This window comes from Diplotaxodon limnothrissa, linkage group LG8 (assembly GCF_057381915.1).
Source record: "Diplotaxodon limnothrissa isolate DT_005_m linkage group LG8, D_limnothrissa_male_GT1.1, whole genome shotgun sequence".
In the NCBI taxonomy this organism is placed as follows: Eukaryota; Metazoa; Chordata; class Actinopteri; order Cichliformes; family Cichlidae; genus Diplotaxodon; species Diplotaxodon limnothrissa.
The window spans coordinates 3,876,600-3,897,931 of NC_140603.1; the positions used below are offsets into that span (position 1 = coordinate 3,876,600).

Below are 21,332 nucleotides of genomic sequence, written 5' to 3' on the forward strand. Positions count from 1 at the left end.
CAAAATGACATATTTTTTTTATAATGAATAACTGTATAATAAAGAATCTCCTCTAGCAGAAGTACACATCCATTCAGCTATGAGGCACATTTCTGGAGGTGTTACTTTTTTGGGGGGCCCAAGTTTATAATGGCTCCAAGTGTTGTCTTTATAGTTTTTCCTTCCATTTTTCTCTGTCCACCCACCCAAGATATATTTCAATTACAGTGTACCCACACGAGCAGCTGTGGTGTGGCAGATGTATACACACTAGCCTCTAATTTTAACTCTGATCTCTTTTTCCTCTCTTTATGCCCTCCCTGTTCTTTCTTCGGCCTATCCCAGTGCTACTGAATTTGAATCGTATTATAATTAGGTGTATGCTCACTGCTATTTTATACACACCCAAATACAGTATATAAATATAGTGTTTATAACATAATTTTAATCGACCATCATTTTGTCTCTATGCTTTCTAGGAGTGCAAAATGATGAAGATGTGAGGCAGATGCTGCAGGGCTCTAGTATGGTGAAGGTATCAATAATTATAAACCATTTGTAGCGGTTAGAAGTAGTTTGAGAATGCTATATATTACATGTATTGTAACATATGAAATCATTACATGGGAAGGTTCGCTCGCCTCGCTGGCAGAAGCGTCGGATTCTGAAGTTGCTGGAAGATGGTGTCACCGTTTGGTGTCAATCATACAAAACATCCAGCCGAGCCAAGGAACAACAATCCTGTAAGTTGTATGCAGCATCACACTATTGACACTAAATGAATTTGAATTGTCAGTTGTAAATGAAACATTAAACTATAACAAGTTGCAGTCCACACTGTTACATGATCACAGAATAAATAAATGATTATTTTCATATAACATATATTATACAGTGCTGATGATTATAAAACACAAAGATCATCAAACAAATTCTATTGTAAGACAAAGATAAGCCGAGTAAATACAAAATAAAGTTTTTAAATCATTTAATTTATTAATGGAAAAAAAGCCATCCAAACCTGTCTGTACCTGTCTGAAAACCTAATAACTTTTTGTGCGCTCCTTGACAACAGAAACCACAATCAAGTATTTGGAATAACTGGGAATGACTATTTCACACAGTTGTGGAGAAATTTTGACTTACTCTTACGTGCAAAATGTTTTTAATTCTGTTATGTTGGAAATGTTTGAACATGGAGGACCTGTTTAAGGTCAGGCCATAGCATCTCAGTCTTAATTTGAGTCCAGACATTGACTTGGCCACTCCAAAACCTTCATTTTGAGTTTTTATAAGCCAGAAGTGGAGTTCTCAGTGTGTTTGTCAGTGCGCCTCAGCAGTGCATACACAAAAAATCAGTGTGCAAATTGTGCATACAAACTTTTCAAACACAAATCTGCGATTCATAAATATCTTATCTTTGTCTAAATGTATTTGATGATCTGAAATGTGTAAGTGTTAGAAATATGCAAAAACTAGGAAATCAGTAAGGGGGCAAATACTTTGTAATGGCACTTAATGTAGTGCTTTGATGCTCTTAGCGAAACACTAACAGCACTGTTATAAATTCACAAACGCGCTCATTCAGAACTGTATTGCATGGCTTTTTATCTATTACACACACTCCAGTGGACGTTTCAGGGGCAATTTGGGTTCACTATCTTGTCCAGGAACAATATGATATGTTGTCTAAAGAAACAGGAATCGAGCCATTGATACTTTGATAAATAATCACACCTGCTTCTTTTTAAAGATCACTAATGCGTGAGCCGAAAATGTGTCTCAAGTTTTGGTCAAGATGTAATCATCATCAATAGACCATGGCCTGTGGTAGAAAGATGTTTTTCTCCCATTTTTAAATTCATCTAATACATAAATAAATAATCTAAAGAAAAATCATGGTCTAATTATTTGTTAACAGTGAAGTAAAGTTTAATTACCTATACATTTTTCTGTTTATTGATCATTGTTATCATAAAGGGTTACTATGCAGACATGCTGACCAACATCATTATGTTTAGCTAAAGTGATTAAAGTAACTAGATTAGCTCATATGGAAAGAGAACTATGACATTACATATAACCTATGTAATACGCTGTAGCCTTTCCTTCTGGAGAACAAATGGCTGCTCAGTGGTGGCTGGGTGTGTAAGGTAAAATGTCCATGTACTGTATCTATTTTTGATCATTTTAAATACAGTTTGCTGCTCTGTACTTTGTACTCCCTCCTTCACTATCTGAGGGTCACACATGTTGCCCTGATTATAGAGCTCATCTATTTTGAGCATAAGATCCTTTCTCTAGTTCAAATAGTGGGATTGCAAAACATATGGCGGGAGTCCACCTTGGAGCCTGTGGGTTTGATGCTGTGTAGTTAACATATGACTCAGCCACTCCCAAGTACAGTACAGGGCCTTTAATTGGCACTGGATTTGGTGTGCCAGTTCTGTGGTTTACTCCTGACATCCAAGATCATTACAGAGATGGTTTTCCTCTAGTATGTTACACTTCTAAATAAGATTCATTTCATCCCCACATTGAAGCTAAATCTTTGTACTCTTCATTCCATAATCTTCTCAGATGTATTTCAAAAAACTTGTAGATGGTTGTAATTGGACTTGACATGTGGAAATAAAAAAAGCTTGTTAGACACAAACAAGTGTCTTACTAAAACAAACATAGAGTCCAAAAGCTGGAAAAGAAAGGCCTACGTGCAGAATCAAGAGGCAGAGGAGACCAAAGGGAAAGGAAAATATGTTCAGAGAGCCGGTCCAAAGGTGATGCAAGGTACAAAGACAGTCCTGTGGGTTGGCCTGGCTGCAGGACAAAGCAGAGAAGCAGTTTTATGGGTTTACCCAAATGAAGAGAGACAGTTCTCGGAGTGAGCCCGGGGCCCAGCAATGGCCGAGGAGGTGGCCAGTAGGCCTGTTTTGGCAGTCAGTGGCCAGTGATGACAGCCAGCAATACCCAGGTTGGAGACCCTTTGGAGGGGGTGAATGGCAGCTGGTGATAAAGGTCATGATCATTCAGGGGGGGTTCGGAGGAGGCTGACATCGGCAGAGGAGACCCCTCCAAAAGCTTGGTTGGAGCCCATTATCAATGGTAGGGATGAGAGTCCCCTAGAGGCAGAGCCCATTTTGAGACTGGGCTGTGATGGGGGCTGGCAATGGCATCAGCATCATCAGCATGCTGGCCTTCAGCCCACAGACTTTTAATATGTGTAGATCCAAAAATCTAGGTAGAAATTCCAAAAAGCTTCCTAAATTCCTCCTTCAGGTCCTTGGAAAGGATTGCTATATCTTCTGCATCCATGTTCTGGTTGCCTTGTTCTGTCATCTTAGTGAAGTGCAGAATGTTAGAACCCACATCCAAAATGTGACAGGACAAGGTTCAAAACATAATGAGAGCCATTTGGTTGAAAAAGACGGAAAAGGTCTATAAATGCAGAGACAAACAGTAAACAGAAATACATGAAACAAAATCCAAAATAACAGGGAAATACATAAGTAGGCAACAGTGTGATACAGTCAGCTTAAAGTGAAAGACAGGTTATACACACATCGGAGCACATTGAGGGCTAAATTAGGAAAACAGATCGGTGAGAAGAAAGCAGTGAAACTAAACAGTGATAGGGGAAGTAAAACTATAAGCACAACACAGAAGGCAAAAGACTTCCAAATTAAAACAGGAAGTTACTAACCACAGAGACAAAGGTGTGGTAACAGTACATAAGAGGAAACTAAGGAAACCAGAATAAGCAAAGAACCAAATTCTAAAGAACAAACAAACCAAGAACTGGGTGGAAAACCTAATAGTGTCATGGTCCTGGGTCTTCGAGCTTGGTTCTGGATGTGCTCATTTCTTTGAAATTACAAAAGAGTTGTCTCTGTATATATTGTTCTCTTGTGCTTCTGAGTTTAGTTATAGTCTCGTGTGTGTTATGTTCTGCTTTGCCTTCCTTGCTTTGTTAGTGGATTCTGCTCAGCTGTGTTCTCCAGGTGTTTCACCTTTACCCATATCTCATGGGTATTTAAGCCCCCTGTTTCCTTCTGTCACTTGTTGTGATCTTCCCATAGCTGTGTGCCCTGTCTATTTCTCAGTGTAGTTCTCTAGCTAATGTTCACCAGTATCTGCTTACTTAAGTTCTTTGCATTTTGGTTTGCTGCATGTCCAGGAATAAAGCTGCCTTTTGAGTTCAGTTCTGTTTCTGAGTCCTGCATATTGGGTCCAATTCTCTGCTCACTACACAGTGTATCATAACAAATAATAAACAAAGATAAAAGAAAAAAATCTTAAAACTCTCTGTCAGGACCATAACAATCACAAGGTGTGAATATATTTGAATAATTCTTTGCTCACTTTATTTCTTTCTTCATCCTCCAGTCTCCATCATGGAAGTGGAGTGTGTGCACGAAGGTTGCCAGTCAGAAACATTGCGGCAGATGGTTGGCTCAGTACCTGAAAACCAGTGTTTAACAGTGGTCTTCAAAGGGTCTCGTAAAAGCCTGGATCTCCTCTGCCAAAGCCAAGAAGAAGCTCAGTGCTGGGCCCGTGGCATCCGTACCCTGCAGGAGAGGATGGACAACATGACCCAGAAGGAGAAACTTGACCAATATCCTTGATTTTTGTGGGGGTGGACATACATCCCTGTTCATTTGGATTTATAGAAGCACTACTTTGTGTACATTTAATTATTATTATTATTATTATTTAATTATAATTTGTTGACCACTGGGAACCAAGAGATCCAAACTAGAGAGTTAGCACTGTAAGAGGTAACCACTGAGACTTCATGTTAAAATACACCATATGGCTCACCAGTGCTTCCTTGACAGTGTCACCTGGATTCATGCTTATATGAGTCGGGCTGACCGAAACCGCGACGACAAGATGAGCTACGATGAGGTTCAGATTCTGCTGCAGATGATCAATATTGACTTGAATGACCAGTATGCTCGCAGCCTCTTCCAGGTAGCAGAACACACTGCTTAATTTAAGTAATTAAAGTCAATCATTTAAATTAAAGCTAACTTTACGGGTTTATAGCCATTCTGTCTGGAGTATTGATTTCCCCTCTTGGCGCGCAGTGTGGGTTTTTCAGTTATATTGTATACAAATGGTGATGACTTTATTTGGTTAGTACGCAGAGCTTGTGACCATAGGAAAGGGTAGGAACGTAGACTAACCAGTAAATTGACACCTTCACATTTACGCTCAGCTCTCTCTTTATTACAGTGGACTGCCATGTAGTCTGTTGATCTCATATTCCGCACTCCTCTCACTTGTGAACAAAATCCTGAATGTCGCCCATAGACATTGCCTGATGAGTGCTAATGACTAAATAGAGTGCACCTGTGTGTAATCTAATGTCAGTACAAATACAGCTGCTCTGTGACACCTCAGAGGTTGTCTAAGAGAATATTGGGAGCAACAACACCATGAAGTCCAAAGAACACACCAGACAGGTCAGGGATAAAGTTATTGAGAAATTTAAAGCAGGCTTAGGCTACAAAAAGATTTCCCAAGCCTTGAACATCCACAGAGCACTGTTCAAGCCATCATTCAGAAATGGAAAGAGTATGGCACAACTGTAAACCTACCAAGACAAGGCCGTCCACCTAAACTCACAGGCCGAACAAGGAGGGCGCTGATCAGAAATGCAGCCAAGAGGCCCATGGTGACTCTGGACGAGCTGCAGAGATCTACAGCTCAGGTGGGGGAATCTGTCCATAGGACAACTATTAGTGGTGCACTGCACAAAGTTGGCCTTTATGGAAGAGTGGCAAGAAGAAAGCCATTGTTAACAGAAAACCATAAGAAGTCCCGTTTGCAGTTTGCCACAAGCCATGTGGGGGACACAGCAAACATGTGGAAGAAGCTGCTCTGGTCAGATGAGACCAAAATGCAAAACGCTATGTGTGGCGGAAAACTAACACTGCACATCACTCTGAACACACCATCCCCACTGTCAGATATGGTGGTGGCAGCATCATGCTCTGGGGGGGGCTTCTCTTCAGCAGGGACAGGGAAGCTGGTCAGAGTTGATGGGAAGATGGATGGAGCCAAATACAGGGCAACCTTGGAAGAAAACCTCTTGGAGTCGGCAAAAGACTTGAGACTGGGGCGGAGGTTCACCTTCCAGCAGGACAACGACCCTGAACATAAAGCCAGGGCAACAATGGAATGGCTTAAAACAAAACATATCCATGTGTTAGAATGGCCCAGTCAAAGTCCAGATCTAAGTCCAATCCAGAATCTGTGGCAAGATCTGAAAACTGCTGTTCACAAACGCTGTCCATCTAATCTGACTGAGCTGGAGCTGTTTTGCAAAGAAGAATGGGCAAAGATTTCAGTCTGTAGATGTGCAAAGCTGGTAGAGACAGACCCTAAAAGACTGGCAGCTGGAACTGCAGCAAAAGCTGGTTCGACAAAGTATTGACTCAGGGGCTGAATAATTACGCACACCCCACTTTGCAGTTATTTATTTGTAAAAAATGTTTGGAATCATGTATGATTTTTGTTCCACTTCTCACGTGTGCACCACTTTGTGTTGGTCTTTCACGTGGAATTCCAATAAAATTGATTCATGTTTGTGGCTGTAATGTGACAAAATGTGGAAAAGTTCAAGGGGGCCGAATACTTTTGCAAGCCACTGTAGACTCCTCAATTTGGGTTAGTTATTCATCCCACACTTGGAGTGTGCATATGGCGGGGGTGTTGCTTCTGGCTCCGCTGCAGTGTGGGGGTGGTTAAGTGGGCTCGAGGGGCAGTGCCAGGGTGGCTGCTGCCACTCAGTAATCAGACTGTCCCTATTTCAGTGACGCAGGGGCTCAAGAGAGGAGCTGAGTGTGGAGTGGAGAAGCAGCTGAAAAGCTGACCTCCTGACGTCAGGAAAAAGGATAACGTATTGTTAATAACACCATAAAACTGTCACCTGAGGCTACGTGGGGTCCATTCATTTCACAGTGGTGGTCCCGCAGTCTGCGGCACCTGTGCAGCTGCTGCACCTACTTGGCAGATATAGTGATGCACCAAGAGCAGGCAGCAGTGCACAAAGACCAGCTGAATGAGCTTTGGGCTCAGGCAGAGCAACAAACAAGTGTGCGGGAGAGACTGGACAGGGCAGCCGCACCGCTGCGATCCCCTCCTCTCATGGTGGCCATGCACCGGAAAGGGGACGGGGATGATCCCCAGGTCCTCATGGAGGCGTTCCAGGTTAGTGCTGAGGCATGCCAGTGGCCTGCTGTGGAGTGGGTTCCGCGGCTACTGCTGCTGCTATCCGGAGTGGCCCAGACGGCGGCCGTGATCCTACCCCCCTGTGTCAGGGGGGCGTTTTGAGGACGTTCGCCTGGGCTCTCCCCAGAGGACCATTGCAGGCGGTTTTGTGGCAGGCGGGGGATCAGCTGTTCGCCTGGGCTAGTAGGCTGCACAATGCCGCGATGAGATGGCTGCAGCCCGAGCCATCAGAGGGCGAGGCGTGGATGCTCTCAATGATTGTCCTGGAGCAGTTTGTGGAGGGGCTGCCCAGAGAGGCGACATGGTCCGCTGTTACCAGCCCTGGCTGAAGATCACCAACTGGTCAGCAGGCAACCGCCGGTAACTGCGTCGAGGAGGAGGCCCCCTGGCCCAGCCCCAGCGGAGCGACCTCCGCCCCTGCAGTCCTCAAATCTGTCCTAGCGAACCTGCCAACCCGGAGCCGAGCAACAACAGGCACCCGAGCCACAGGGGGTGGCGCAGGCAGCCGGGACACCTGCAACGGGAGTGTCCACTGATGGAGGTCAGGCGGGTGTTCTGGGCCCAACCAGACTTACCGCATATTAGTAAGGTGTCAAGGAGATATACACCAGACTTTGGTGGACATGGTCTGTACGCAGACCCTCGTGCATCAAAGCTTGGTTCACCCCAGAGCATTGTTGGAAGCAAAGTGCGGTTAAGTGTGTGCATGGGAGCATTCACAAATATCACACAATATTTTACAGTGCAGTAGCACGTAGTGTCTGCGCGGCATTCAGCGGTGACATGTACTTCTAGGGAGGATCCGCCGGCACCAGTGATTCACCCGAGGGGAGATTTCCCACTGGAGCAGTCTTATGATGACACCCCACACTCAGCCTTCGACCAAGTGATAGAAATTGATGGTCACCTGGTGTGCCCTGAAGCTGCGCAGGCCTACCCACACTTTGTATTATTGAACAATAGGCTTTATCAAGTGAGTTGTGACACTCACACAGAGGAGGAGTACACCCAGTTGTTGGTGCTGAAAAGCCGTCGAGAAATTATTTTCCAGGCGGCTCATTATAACCCCATTGCAGGGCATATGGGATATGATAAACCTCTGGAGCGAATAATAGCCCAATCTTATTGGCCAGGCCTGAGCAGATGTGCGCTGATGGTATGCGTCATGCAAGGAATGTTAGCTGGTTAACCAGCCAGCTATCGTAAAAGCACCTTTTTGCCCACTACCAATAATGGAAGTGCCGTTTGAGCGCATTGGCATGGACCTCATCAGGCCATTTCACCGAAGGGTACGTGGCTATCGCTTTGTATTAGTTATGGTGGATTATGCAAAGCAACCCTCGGAAGCAGTGATGCTGGGCACCATCTCTGCAAAGAGTGTTGCGCAGGCGCTGTTCAGGGCATCTCTTGAGTTGGCAGCCCAAAAGAGATTCCTGACTGACCAGGGCAGGTCATTCATGTCTCACACACTTAAATAGCTGTACAAATTATTGGGCATGAAATCTAAACCAGGAGAGGAGAGAGATGAATTGGGGCCAGAGATGCCAAATTCAAACATTCCTGCCTCTCTCCATTGTAATAAACATCTCACACAGGGCCAGAGAGTGGATGTTGGTGTATCCAACAGCGTTTTGCAGATGTGTTCTCACCTCTGCACGTCATACTTCGCTCATAGAGCACCATTTTGCATAGGCATGCATAGAGCGACCTGGCATGGCGGTGTGTTTACAGCCCTACAGGTTACCTGAGCAAGAGGCAAATTGTTGAGAGAATTGCTGAAAATAGGAGTGATAGAAGAGTCAAACAGTGTGTGGTGTAGCCCCCTAGTTCTTGTGGTGAAGAAAGATGGGTCTGTATGGTTCTGTGTGGAATATCCTTATCCGATGCCCCAGGTCGATGAGCTCCTGGACCGGTTAGGCACTGCTCACTTTTTCACAACACTGGATTTTTACGTAGCTATCCCCACCAGGGATAAAAAATAATATAGCAGATACAGGGATATATAGACCAAAAGTGGGTAGAGATAACACCCCCACAGCAAATCATGTTCTATTTGCACATTAACAAACTGCTATTATTTCCGTCTTTCTGATAGAAATGTGACCAGTCAGGTGACGGTCGTCTCGATCATGGAGAGATTGAAGTTTTCTGCAGGGAGTTGTTACGAAGGCCAGAACTGGACATCATATTCATTCGCTACTCTGCAAATGGCTGTGTGCTTTCAGCTGTGGACCTGAGGGATTTCCTAAAGGACCAGGGGGAGGATGCCTCACTCGTTCATGCCCAAAGCCTCATACTCACCTATGAACTTAATGAGTGGGGTACGGTACTAGTAACAATAAATTATAAGATTGGAGAATTAAAATACTTTAAAAATAGCAAAGCTTACCTGACAAATATTCAGCTGTGCTAAAGGATGAAGTTTGTGGTACAAAGGACATTTTGACTGGAAAACACAGTTTGGCCACAACTCAAAGATTCATACACCAAGTCTGACCTGACAACATTTCACATAGATGTCTAATAGGACAGAACAGAATATCACAATGGGATGGGGTAATTCTATATTTATTCCCAGTCTGTCTGAGGGATAAGCAGTAACACATTCTGGCTAGAGCAAATGAAAACACAAGGATTGATGAGGTAAGTGATCAGATAAGCTGAAGTGTTTCAGTTTACATCAGACCTGAAGGAGATTCAAGTCTTTATAGAATAGTCTGTGTATACTGAGTATACATAGGCTGCTCCAGACTGCTCCTCTGTGTGTCTACTGTATTTTCCTGGTATCAATTGACTAATCATAGGCACATGAAGATTAATTCAGACTGATATAAAAAGAGTTGAAAAGCTGTAAATGAGTGAAGAGGATGCAGTCTACATGGATACATCAGCAACCAGTCAACCAGTTTGATTCCTGGCCAGTCGCATCCCTTCTGAATGTCTTCCCCCTCTGTTTCTGTGCTACAAAAAATTAAGGCATTTTTATTATTATTTTTAATTATAAGAATAAAAATGATGTTTATTTAATACCCTATTTTTTTAAACTTTGTTTCTCTTTGCCCATTGCAGCCCAGAAGAATAGCTTCATGACTCCCAATGGTTTCACCATGTACATGTTGTCAAAGGAAAACTGTGTGTTTAACCCAGAACACGCTAGAGTTTACCAAGACATGGCACACCCACTGTCGCACTACTTCATCTCCTCGTCCCACAACACCTACCTCACTAAGGACCAGCTGACTGGGAACAGCAGCACAGAGCCTTACATACGGTAACAGCAACAGGGCAGTGATTGTGAACTAGGCCGTGTGCAAATACATTTATTAATTTGGTAACCTACCTATTTCACTATTATTGACAAAGGCAGTATACTATTATTATTGTAGGAGAGGTTTGTACTAAATTATTATACTTTAAATTGTCTCACAAAATTCTGAACAAGGTGAATTAGAATTTTTGTAAAAACCAATCATAACACACAAAATGCAGCAGTACTTGTCAGTCCCCTATAAACAGCTGGATGGCGTTGTCTGGGCTGCCTAGCTAAGCCCACTGACATCATAACTCAGATCAAGATTAGTGTCAGGAATAGGTGGATAAACTACGTAGTGCTTCTTCGCATATCTGCTCTGTTCTCAGAATTGTTCTCAGCTGTTATGACCACTGACAAGTGAAGTGAAAAAGACTGTCACGACTATCACTTCATCCTGGGTGGCTGTAGCTTAGGAGGTACACTCAAAAAAATAAGTCATTGGATGAACTCAATTGGACTGATGGCAGGTTTTCCACGTAATACATCTATTTTGGTCCAACCTAATCTACATACATCATGACAATTCAATTAAATTGAGTCAGTAGAACACAATTTCGTAAATACTGCTAAAATGAAAAAAAGTACATTAAAATGATGTGAAAGGTTTTGGTTGGTCCAACTCAATACAATGTCATTCACTTGAGCTAGATTTTCATTGCATTGAAATCATTATTTTGAGTTCAACTAAATCATAATTTTCATTACCAGAAAACTAATTTAATTATTAAAATAATGACAAAATGAATTTGTTTTTACAACTCAGGTTTATTCACTTGAATTAAAAGCAGAAACAGAATATTTTGTAAATAAACATACATGTCACATGGTCAAATCAACCTTAACAAAAATCAAAGTGCTCACAAAAAAGTGCTGACGTACATTTGTAATGAATGTCAAATCTGAATAGCACACACCTCTGTACTACTAGGCAATACTGAAAACAAACTGGAATCTGTAAAATCAGATTTCACTTCAGAATCATTGTATATATTTATAGTGACACTTGCAAATTCACAATGATAACCTACTAAACATTGCAATTCACACCATAGTATGGCAGTCACTGAAGATTTGAAACAACCCAACAATACATAAATACACACACACACATATATATATATATATATATATATATATATATATATATATATATATATATATATATATGTATATATATATATATATATATATATATATATATATATATATATATATGTATATATATATATATATATATATATATATATGTGTGTGTGTATATATATATGTGTGTGTGTGTGTGTGTGTGTGTGTGTTTTCATGACGAACATTTTTCTGTTACCAAGGGGGAGGTATTTTAATAAAAGAAAAATCTTTCAACTTTACTTCTCCAAAACCAATTACATGTAAACATTTACAAGCTTATAAGAACGGGAAGACCAACTTTAAAACACTGGAAGACACAAAACTTGTCAACATTTTTCTATTACCTTTGCAAATCCCAAAAGCAATCAAAAAGAAAATGGTGGTTACAACCATGAAACTTTTTCTGAGCTAAATCCCCAGTCCTTTCATCCATCTATAGTAGTACAGATGAAAGGTCACATCACTCACAACATAACAGCAGACAAAAATAGACAACTTCCATTTGGCCAAAAAAAAAGAAAGAAAAAAAGGTCACAGTTTGAACAAAAGATATAAAAAGGCCAAAATCAACTTTTGTGCTGGGTCTTGTTTGCCTAAGCAAACATCTTCATTTTCATTTGCTGCATCTTTGTACTGAGCCTTTGTCCATCCAGATTCATCAAAATCTTCTGACAGAACTCAAAAGTGTACTTGTGGTCATTTGGATAGCTCAGATCAAGTGCATAAATCAGTCCAAAGAGGACGATGAATGCCATGATGACACTACCGAGGTTGTTCATAACTGTAGTACCTTCAATGACAACTCCAACATCCTCTGGCTCCTGAATCCCTTCTCTTCTGATGGTGTAAATACAGTGACAGTTGCTGCAGTGGACCTCAACCGTTCATCCTCAGTGGAGGAGGTCTGAAAAACAGGTTGTTTCAGGTTTAAGGGCTCTGTCACTTGGAAGGGGACATATTATGCAAAACTCAGCTTTTGTATCCTTTTGTGCTGAAACATAGGTCTCTACCGCCTCTATAAACACTCCAAACATAAATAAAACCCGTCAATCTGTTTCCTATCAATAGTTTGGGTTCAGGTATTATGTACCTCCCTTTGGGAGGGGCTTGATATAGAGCAGGAGCTCCTCCAGTGTCTATCAGTGTGTGTGTGTGTGTGGGCTGGGTCAATTTCCCTTATTTCATCACAATTGGGAACCTTTTGAAACAGCTTGTTTTATGCACATTATTCCTGAAACCAGGAGATTGCTGTAATGGCAGTGACACTAGTTAGTGTCTTGATGCAATCTGCTGTGTTCCTTATAATGAAGACTTTTTACTAATTGGCATAATAAACTGAACTCCACTGGAGTGTTTACTTTCTGAAGTGCCTTGAGATGACTGTTGTTGTGATATACCGCTATATAAATAAACTGAATTGAAACACTGACAGAAAATGGATGAATGTTTTGTCCACATTTACTGTGTTTATAGAGGCAGTAGATACCTACATGGCAGCACCAAAAGAATGAACAATTGAATTTTTGCTGAAACTATCCCCTTAAAAAGTGCTCTCCAGTGCAAGTTTCAACAATGACTATTAAGAATAATACTATTTCACAATTATATTGTCTCTTTTGAATATATGAGGATTTTGTGTGCGATGAACCTAACTCAAATTGAATCTAGAAAAGAAGGTGTGATAAGCGTACCAGATACTCCTTGAACAGTAGGTCTGGATCTTCATTAAAGTAGATCACCAGGCTTTTAAGAGTATGCTCCCTCTTTATGTCGATGTCATCATACTAATGCAAGGGTGGAAAAAAAATGGTGAAAAAAATGGAATTGATTGATTGCATTTAATTGATGGGTTTATCATTAGTACCGACCAAACTACTGATCGCCATGATATCCTTGATCTTTTGGCCCTTTGCTCCCCTGAAAATTTTGCATCAGCTTGTCTGTTAAATTGTCCAGCTGAGCCAAGAACTTCGCCTGCAGGGGTTTTGTAGTGATCTGCAGGAACTCTGCATTCACCTGGAAATAAAACATACACAAATATAATAAACTAGAAGTTTAAATACAGACTGCTGAATCAACACACTGAAAGTTGCTAAACATTTGAACCATCAGTGAAGTTTGTCAAGACCTAAACTGTTTTTAGCTGAGTTTAGGAATATATCGCCACCTGTTGCTTTGGCATGTTCCTAGCAGCGTTTTCCTTCATTTTTGCGTTTACCTGTGGACGGGATTATTTTTTAAAACGAAAACGGAAAATCTCCGTTTTCAAAAATACCAGTGTAAGTGTGGACGTAGCCGAAATCTTTTATAATAAGAAATAGGTTTGAACGTCATGGGAGTGCGCATTGTGCTGCCTGCAGTTACTCTTCCGGCCACATGGTTCGCTTTTGGTAGCACCCTCAGTAAACTATGTAGTGCTTTTAAAGACACCTCAAAACGATACTTTCTACTAGAAAATGGCATATAATAATAAACACAGAATATCACATTTTTAAATTATAAAAAGAAAACAGTAAAAAAGAAGTTAGCTATAGGACATCATCTTTCATTGAGCACAATGGCTAGCTGCTAATAAGCTAGCACACGCTCCGACTTAAAAGTTGGCAGCTACACAATTTCTCCTCTAAAACAAGGCACTTTTGAAAAGACCTGGCTATATTGTCAAAAAAAAAATAGTATTCAAGCAGAGAAGAGAATGGTAGCACCACCAAAAGTTCAAAAAACAACTGTTACAAGCTTCTATGATAAATAGCATTATAGATTTAGCTGATAAAGAAATACACAATTGGATATATGGAAAAATAATATGTTACCTTACCTGAAGGTGTAGTTTTATCCAAAAAGTACAGAGAGGCCAAGAGCAGCTGGATTCATTTAGGTGATCCTGAAAGAGCGCAAAATTTTCAAAGAAGGCGGACCGTTGTGTAACTCAGTAACTTTGTGTTCTTGTGACAAAGACTGCTTTGAGAGAAAATAATTTAGGTTCACCACACGAATAATAATTGCAGTAACGCTGGAGTGCTACATTTGCGTTGAATGAGATTAAAAATAATGTTTAAGCTTAAAGAGGGGCTTGAATTGATTTCTTTGAGTTTACAAATACTTAAGTGCAAAAATGTACTCCTCCTACCCCCAGTGCCCCAACAAACTCATTCATTTTGTGTTCAGAATCAGCCTCTGCTGGTTTTGAATAATTTTAGGTTTACACAAAGAAAATCAAATTAATTTGGTATTTTTAAATTGCATTTGTGAACAACTAACATAATTTGCATGTGTTCTTTGAAAGGAGGACCTGAATCTGTTTTTTGAGTGTAGAGCAGGTGGTCTGCTAATTTGAAGGTTGGTCTCTGGTTGCATGCCAAAGTGTCCTTGGACAAGATACTGACCTCAGAAATTCCCCAGATCTCAATCCAACTTCGGAATGTTCTAGACAAACAAGCCCAATCCATTGAGGCCACAACTGACAACTTGCAGGACTTAAACGATCTGTTGCTAAAATCTTGGTGCCAGATACTGCAACGTGTCTTCAGGGGTGCAATGGAGTCCTCAACAGGTCAGAGCTTTTCTGTGAGCAAAAGGGTATAAACACAATATTAGGCAGGTGGTCATAATGTTGGTGTATATACCTGGGAATTTGGTACTGTTAACAAAAGTTACCATTGACAAATGAACCCACATGTACAAGTTTTAACTAGCTGGCTAACCAACCCCATGTTGGCAATTATACTTTAGTGTAGAAATGTTTATACCATGGCATTGTTCAACATTATACATAAGTTAAAGTCATGGCGCATTACAGCTGGTGAGTTAATTTGGCAAGCCAGATAATTCCACTCACGCATACTTTTACTAAGTATAACTTAACCAAACAAGATACAGTTAGCCAGCCAGCTATAACTCAGCTATTCCGCGTGAATCTGATGGTGCTGTCACGGGTTGCTCTGAGGATCCACTCGCAGGACTCCGGAGTTGTGTTTTAACAGAGACGGTTTATTTACAAGATCTCCACCAAGTGTATTTACAGACAGTGCCAGGATAGTGCTTTAAACAAGATGTGAGAGGCAGGGTTCCAGGGAAAACAGGGGAATCACACACGCGCTCACGCCAACCTTTCTCTCTCCGCTAGTGACCAGTCACTCCTTCCACACTCCACACGGGGAAACACGGGGACGGGTCCGGGGAATCTAGAACACAGAGACACACGTTAACTTTCTGAGGCGGAGGCATGGGAAACTTGGGCTCGACGTGTACTGACTAGAGTCCTCACAACAATCCAGCGTTGAACAGCTGACCTCCTCCCTCTAAAATACCAGCTGGTCTGATGAGGCCCAGGTGTTCCCAATCCAGGAAGGCGTGGGCCGAGGGCGTGAAGCCGCCATGAGTTCCGCCCCGGCCAAACAGGAGAGAGAGGGAGAGAGGGGGAGAGAGAGATAGAAAAGGAGAGCCAGGAGTGGGGAGATTATGATCAGCGCCTTGCCGATCCCGCAGGTCGTGACAGGTGCACCATTTGTATTGTTTACTGATGAAGTAGGTGGAAAATGGAAAATGTCAGATAGCTGGCAAATATTCATTGTAAGCAGGCATGCAAGTATGCAAGTAACATTAGCCAAAAAGATCACAGATATAAATTTTCAAAAGCAATCTCTTCTACAAAATACTATATAGCCATTTTGCCTTTATGTACTTTGTTATAGGATTTGATATGCTTAGAACAGTCATATGTTGATGTTACATTTGTCCAAAAAGTAATTAAATGCCATAATTTTTTTAAGTTACTTTAAATTTACTTTACTTCAGAAATATGTAATAAAAGGTGTTTAAGATGTAATTTTTTCTTAACCCAAGGTACACCTTTACTCACAAAGCTTGAATTTGTCTCTTAGAGCTCTAAAACATGGTTGTCGGTGTGTGGAGCTGGACTGTTGGGATGGAGACAAAGGAGAACCAGTTATCTATCATGGACACACACTTACTTCCAAAGTGCCCTTTGTTGAAGTAATTGAGACTATCAATGAGTATGCTTTCAAAGTGAGTACTTCACTGTAACCAAGAGTTCTCTGCAGAAAATGAAATCTTACTGTAGAAATTGTGTAGTATGGTATTTCAAACAATCTAAGCAACTACTGCAGATGTCATTGACTGACTTATTACAGTAGTGTAAATATATTAGAGGGTTAACTAGCTAATTGGAGCCTTGAATGTGTTCTAACAACCAACCATCAGCTGCAAAGTAATGCTCAATAATCAGATTGCTTCCTGTATAGATGCTGCTTTAGTCCACAGATTATAGAATTCTTACCTTGATTACCTGACATTAAAGAGACCACAATGAGCCAAAAACAATTCCTCACACAATCAGCAGAAGCTTCAAATGCTAACACTGTGCTGACATTCTCAATGTTCAGATATGTATATATATAGTTATATATTTGGAACCATCATGAATGACTTCTAGAAGCTAGTTTTGCTCATCTGAATGCATCATTAGTGATGGTAAATATATGTTTGTCCATTCTGATGATTTGACTTATGTCTTGAGATATATAGATATAGATGCTGCTGCTGTATATGTTCTTTGATTTTTACTGCTTGTCCTTCCTCTTGTGTTAGCTTTCTGTTACTGTCTCTTATGTTAACGTGTCAGTTTTGACCGTGCCTCAAATCAGCCAAAACGATACCCTCAAAACAATAATTTATCATCCAATTTGTTTGTTACCTGTTGGTTACCTTCTTCAGCTTCCTTATCTATGAAAAGATTGGTTTTAATGTGGCCCACAGGGCTTTTTTACAGGATACCTTTTCAATCGAAAAAAATGGTAAACTGAACCTCAAGAGATTTTTTATGTTACCTTACTATTAATTACAACTACTAGAATATATCTCTAAAATAATTTGTTTTATTTATTCTTTATTTTAATGTTATTAACTATTGTAAGATCTGTGGTGTTACAGGTCAGTTTAATGCATACATATTTAGTTGGAGAGTTTTTTGGGGACAGTATTAAACAACAATGGTTGTCTCTATAAAGCACATTTTAAAGAAAGTGGAGCCCTGTCCTTCAGGGGTCAGTTCAAGTTTTTTTGTTTTGCTTGCCTTCGTTTTATTGTGTTCACCATGGTAAGTTTCTTCCTGAAGTCCTTATCCAAGGTCATAGATGGTAAAGAAATTGTCGCACATGATATTGTCACGTGTCCTCGCAGTCCAGTAATCATATTAAGGATTAGAAGTTTTCCTTGATTTTTCACAGGGATACTAATTGCACATTAGTCTGTGTAAGTCTGTAGATTCTGTGCATTGCAGTTTTTGCATCAGCTATGCATGGATTTCTGTGTCTTTTTTTCCAGTCTGGCTGGTGTTATGTTGCCAGATAGAGCATTTTTCCATGAAAGGGACAAAATGTTCATCTGCTGTCACCTCTGCCCTGGGTTGAACATCAGTGGAAGGAGATGCACCAATCTCTCCCATACATCTCTGATGGGGCAAGCTTGTCAGTTTTTGCTCTAGTACCACTGTTGTCAAATCTGAGGACTTTTAATACCATTCAAAAGAAAAAGATTCTGCCTGGCGATGCATCCAGAAACTATCAGTGTTTATAATGCACCAATATAAGCATCCAGATATTCCCAGAGGTGACATTCCAAATGTTGCCATGGACTGTTTTTTCTTTAAAGCATTGTAATAGCAATAATGACTTTTAGGAAAAGTGGTGAAATCAATAACAAATGAAAACATGTCTTGATGTCACGTATTCTTGTCACGGCACACCTGGTAATCCCAGGGGTCATTTTGGTGACATTTTCAGCAGTGGCCCTGCCATGCAAGCCAGGAGATACTGCACTCCAAGAGATGTGACCACTTTTGGATTTGTATGTTTCAGCAGAACAGAAGCAGCTTCAGCACCTGTGACCTCCTCATCAGACTTATCAGATGTATCTTTGTTGTATCCCGTGGTTGACATTCTCTATCATCCAGCTCCTCAGAAACTGGCTTGTCCATATTGCTATGCTGTTTTGTGTCTTCTGGCTAATTCTATTCAAAGATATGATGCAGAACTTGGCTTATTGTAAATCTTCTCATTTTTGCATGCTGCAAACCAGAGATGTATACTCTGCATGTCACCAACATCTTTACATGTCTTACATTTTTATACATTTCCATCTGGATTACCTTTTCAATCAAGCAGTAGGGATAAAAGGGGCTGTTTGTTCTGAGGAGACAAACAGACAGAGAAGCCCCTAACTTCTCTCCGACAGTGTTAGTGAGCTCAGTGTGTTTATGATTTTAGTTTTGGCACTGATTATTTCATAATCTTACATTTTAACTGGGTCAGAACCGACCCTAACAACACAAAAGTCATAACTTTTGCCAAAGCATTTTGTAATTTTGTGAAATTTTTTTTTATTTTATTTTGTTTAAATTGAGGTTCCTGACAAAGTCAAAAAGGCTTGATGCAATAAACAAATTTAAATAGCACTTCTATGCATTTAAAACCTAAAAACAGGTTGGTGCCAACCCTAACACAAGAGGAAGGTGTGTTATAAATCGACATTAGCCACAGTGACAATTTTGCTGACAGGCCAAGTGATAATTTCCTTATTTTTCTCTGGTCTACAGAAAATACTTTTCTCACTGACTTTCCAACATTGTGTCTGTCCCAGTCCTCTCCCTACCCTCTAATCCTGTCTTTGGAGAACCACTGCTCTCTGGAGCAGCAGAAAGTTATGGCTAGACATCTGCACTCCATTCTGGGAGACAAATTTCTAACAAAGCCTCTTGAAGGCCTGGATTCCCACAATTTGCCTTCCCCAGAGGTAAGTAGTCAAGTAATCAGTGAAAGTTCAGTTCCCATTAGCACTACTAAATCCACTGATAGCAAACATAACTTTATGTGGGACATGTAAATATTCCTGGGTTAATTAAACCACATGTAGATTGTTCTCACAATTACAGTTTTCATCAGATTAATAAAGATAAAAATGATCCATACAAAGAGATATATGTATTGTGCTTGATACTTTTCATTGGCAGGTGGACATTGCTGGCTGGATTTCAATGGCCTATAAAAGTTTTTCAGTCTCCAACCACTTTTACAGTTTTTAATCCTCAGCTGTAAAAGGCTGATAGGGTACCGTCATCACTCTGCCAGGCGTAGACACCCAACTTTAAAACATGATAAAGATGGCGACGTAGGATTTTTAAATTAATGCCATAGGTTCATTTACTAAAAACCTCAAATGAATTTGAATCTCGGGGACCTTCACGGTCAGAGGTCTATTTTTCTAAAATTCTTGTGAATACTGTAACTCAAGAAGGAAGTCACCTAGGAGTCTTACATTTATACAATAATTACTAGGAGGCTGAGGTGTAACACTGGCAGCTGTCAGTATTTTTCACAGCTGGTAAGACTGCTTACCATCTTTTATTATAACTGAAACTAATACAATTAAATACATTTGTTCTGACCTCTGATACTTCTGGTAAAACCTTAGAACATTTGTAGCTTTGTTTCAGCCTGGTATGGGAAAACTTGCAGTAAATGTTTCATGTGTCTTTTATCTCTCATGAGATTTTTTCAGAGCCCTTTGACATTTTTCTCATGTAACATAGTTATGCAGTAAGAATTTAATATATTCAAAAGCATTACAGAAAAATGTGAAAGTAGCCCCTTTCATGAGACAATTATTTAGGCCTATAATCAGTTTTCAGTCTGTGAACATTACTAAATTTTATCTAAAATTTGAGCACTGCTCAGAGAGCTCTATTGGGAAGATTATGCTATAACTGCAGTTACCTTCATGTATCACAAGTGTATAAGTGTAACAAATATGTTTAGAGCTTTACAATAGGAAAAACTTCTCTATACGATAGGAAAAATCTGCGTCTAACTAGGTGAAAATTATGTAACGCTTATCGTGATCAATAGGCAGATCACTAATGCCTCAAAAGGAGAAAGACCAATGGCAGAAAAGGTTAATGTGTGCAGGGTTGGATGTGGCAGCACAGCGGAGGGTGGTCTCCATCTCCTGATTGGCCCTATCGGCCTGGCCATTACTCTGTGCGTGAAAACCAGAACAGAGACTGAACTGGGCTCAGAGGGAAGTACAGAATTTTTTCCAAACTCGGGAAGTGGGGACTGTGGCCTGATATGACATTCAGGCAGAAAACATGGTCAGTGATGAGTTGAGTGGTTTCCAGAACAAAGCGTAGCCTAGCCAGGGCGATGAAATTAGCTGCTTTAGAAAAATGGTCTACAATAGTTAGAATTGGGTTACCTGTTAAGGGGGCTAGTCCAGTGATGAACTCCAAAGCGATGTGGGATCAGGGACATCCCGGCATCGGCAAGGGTTGGAAGAGTACAAACGGAGAAGAGCTGGTGATTGTATTCTGAGCACAGTAGACACATATTCTTTAAAACATGTTCTATTATTAATGTGGGCCACCAGAACAAACATTGTGTGTGTGTGTGTGTGTGTGTGTGTGTGTGTGTGTGTGTGTGTGTGTGTGTGTGTGTGTGTGTGTGTGTGTGTGTGTGTGTGTAGGCTCTTAAAGGTAAAGTCCTAGTGAAGGGGAAGAAGGAGAGGTTGGAGGAATGCTCGTCCAGCTCTTCAGACCTCAGTTCCTCAGATGAGGAGACCAGCCGCATAGAAGGGAAACCCAGAAGGAAGGAGGATAAAAAGG

General features: G+C 40.8%; 1 protein-coding gene and 1 long non-coding RNA gene across 2 annotated transcripts in view; one reads left to right on the top strand and one right to left on the bottom strand.

Moving 5' to 3' along the window:
• Positions 1-21,332, top strand: part of LOC146626133 (1-phosphatidylinositol 4,5-bisphosphate phosphodiesterase delta-3-A-like) — a 29,855-nt gene that overhangs the window by 2,945 nt on the left and 5,578 nt on the right. Inside the window, exons 2-10 of the mRNA XM_085361167.1 lie at positions 459-514; positions 611-722; positions 4,363-4,591; positions 4,821-4,950; positions 9,311-9,536; positions 10,285-10,486; positions 16,537-16,681; positions 19,313-19,465; positions 21,194-21,331. Of these exons, the coding sequence (XP_085217293.1) occupies positions 459-514; positions 611-722; positions 4,363-4,591; positions 4,821-4,950; positions 9,311-9,536; positions 10,285-10,486; positions 16,537-16,681; positions 19,313-19,465; positions 21,194-21,331 (1,391 nt within the window). The remainder of the gene's footprint in view (positions 1-458; positions 515-610; positions 723-4,362; positions 4,592-4,820; positions 4,951-9,310; positions 9,537-10,284; positions 10,487-16,536; positions 16,682-19,312; positions 19,466-21,193; position 21,332) is intronic.
• LOC146626134 (uncharacterized) lies at positions 13,351-14,532 on the bottom strand. Its single transcript, XR_014906474.1, has 3 exons — positions 14,472-14,532; positions 13,522-13,669; positions 13,351-13,437 (listed from the first exon to the last, which is right to left on the bottom strand). It is a non-coding gene; the product is annotated as an uncharacterized LOC146626134 (long non-coding RNA).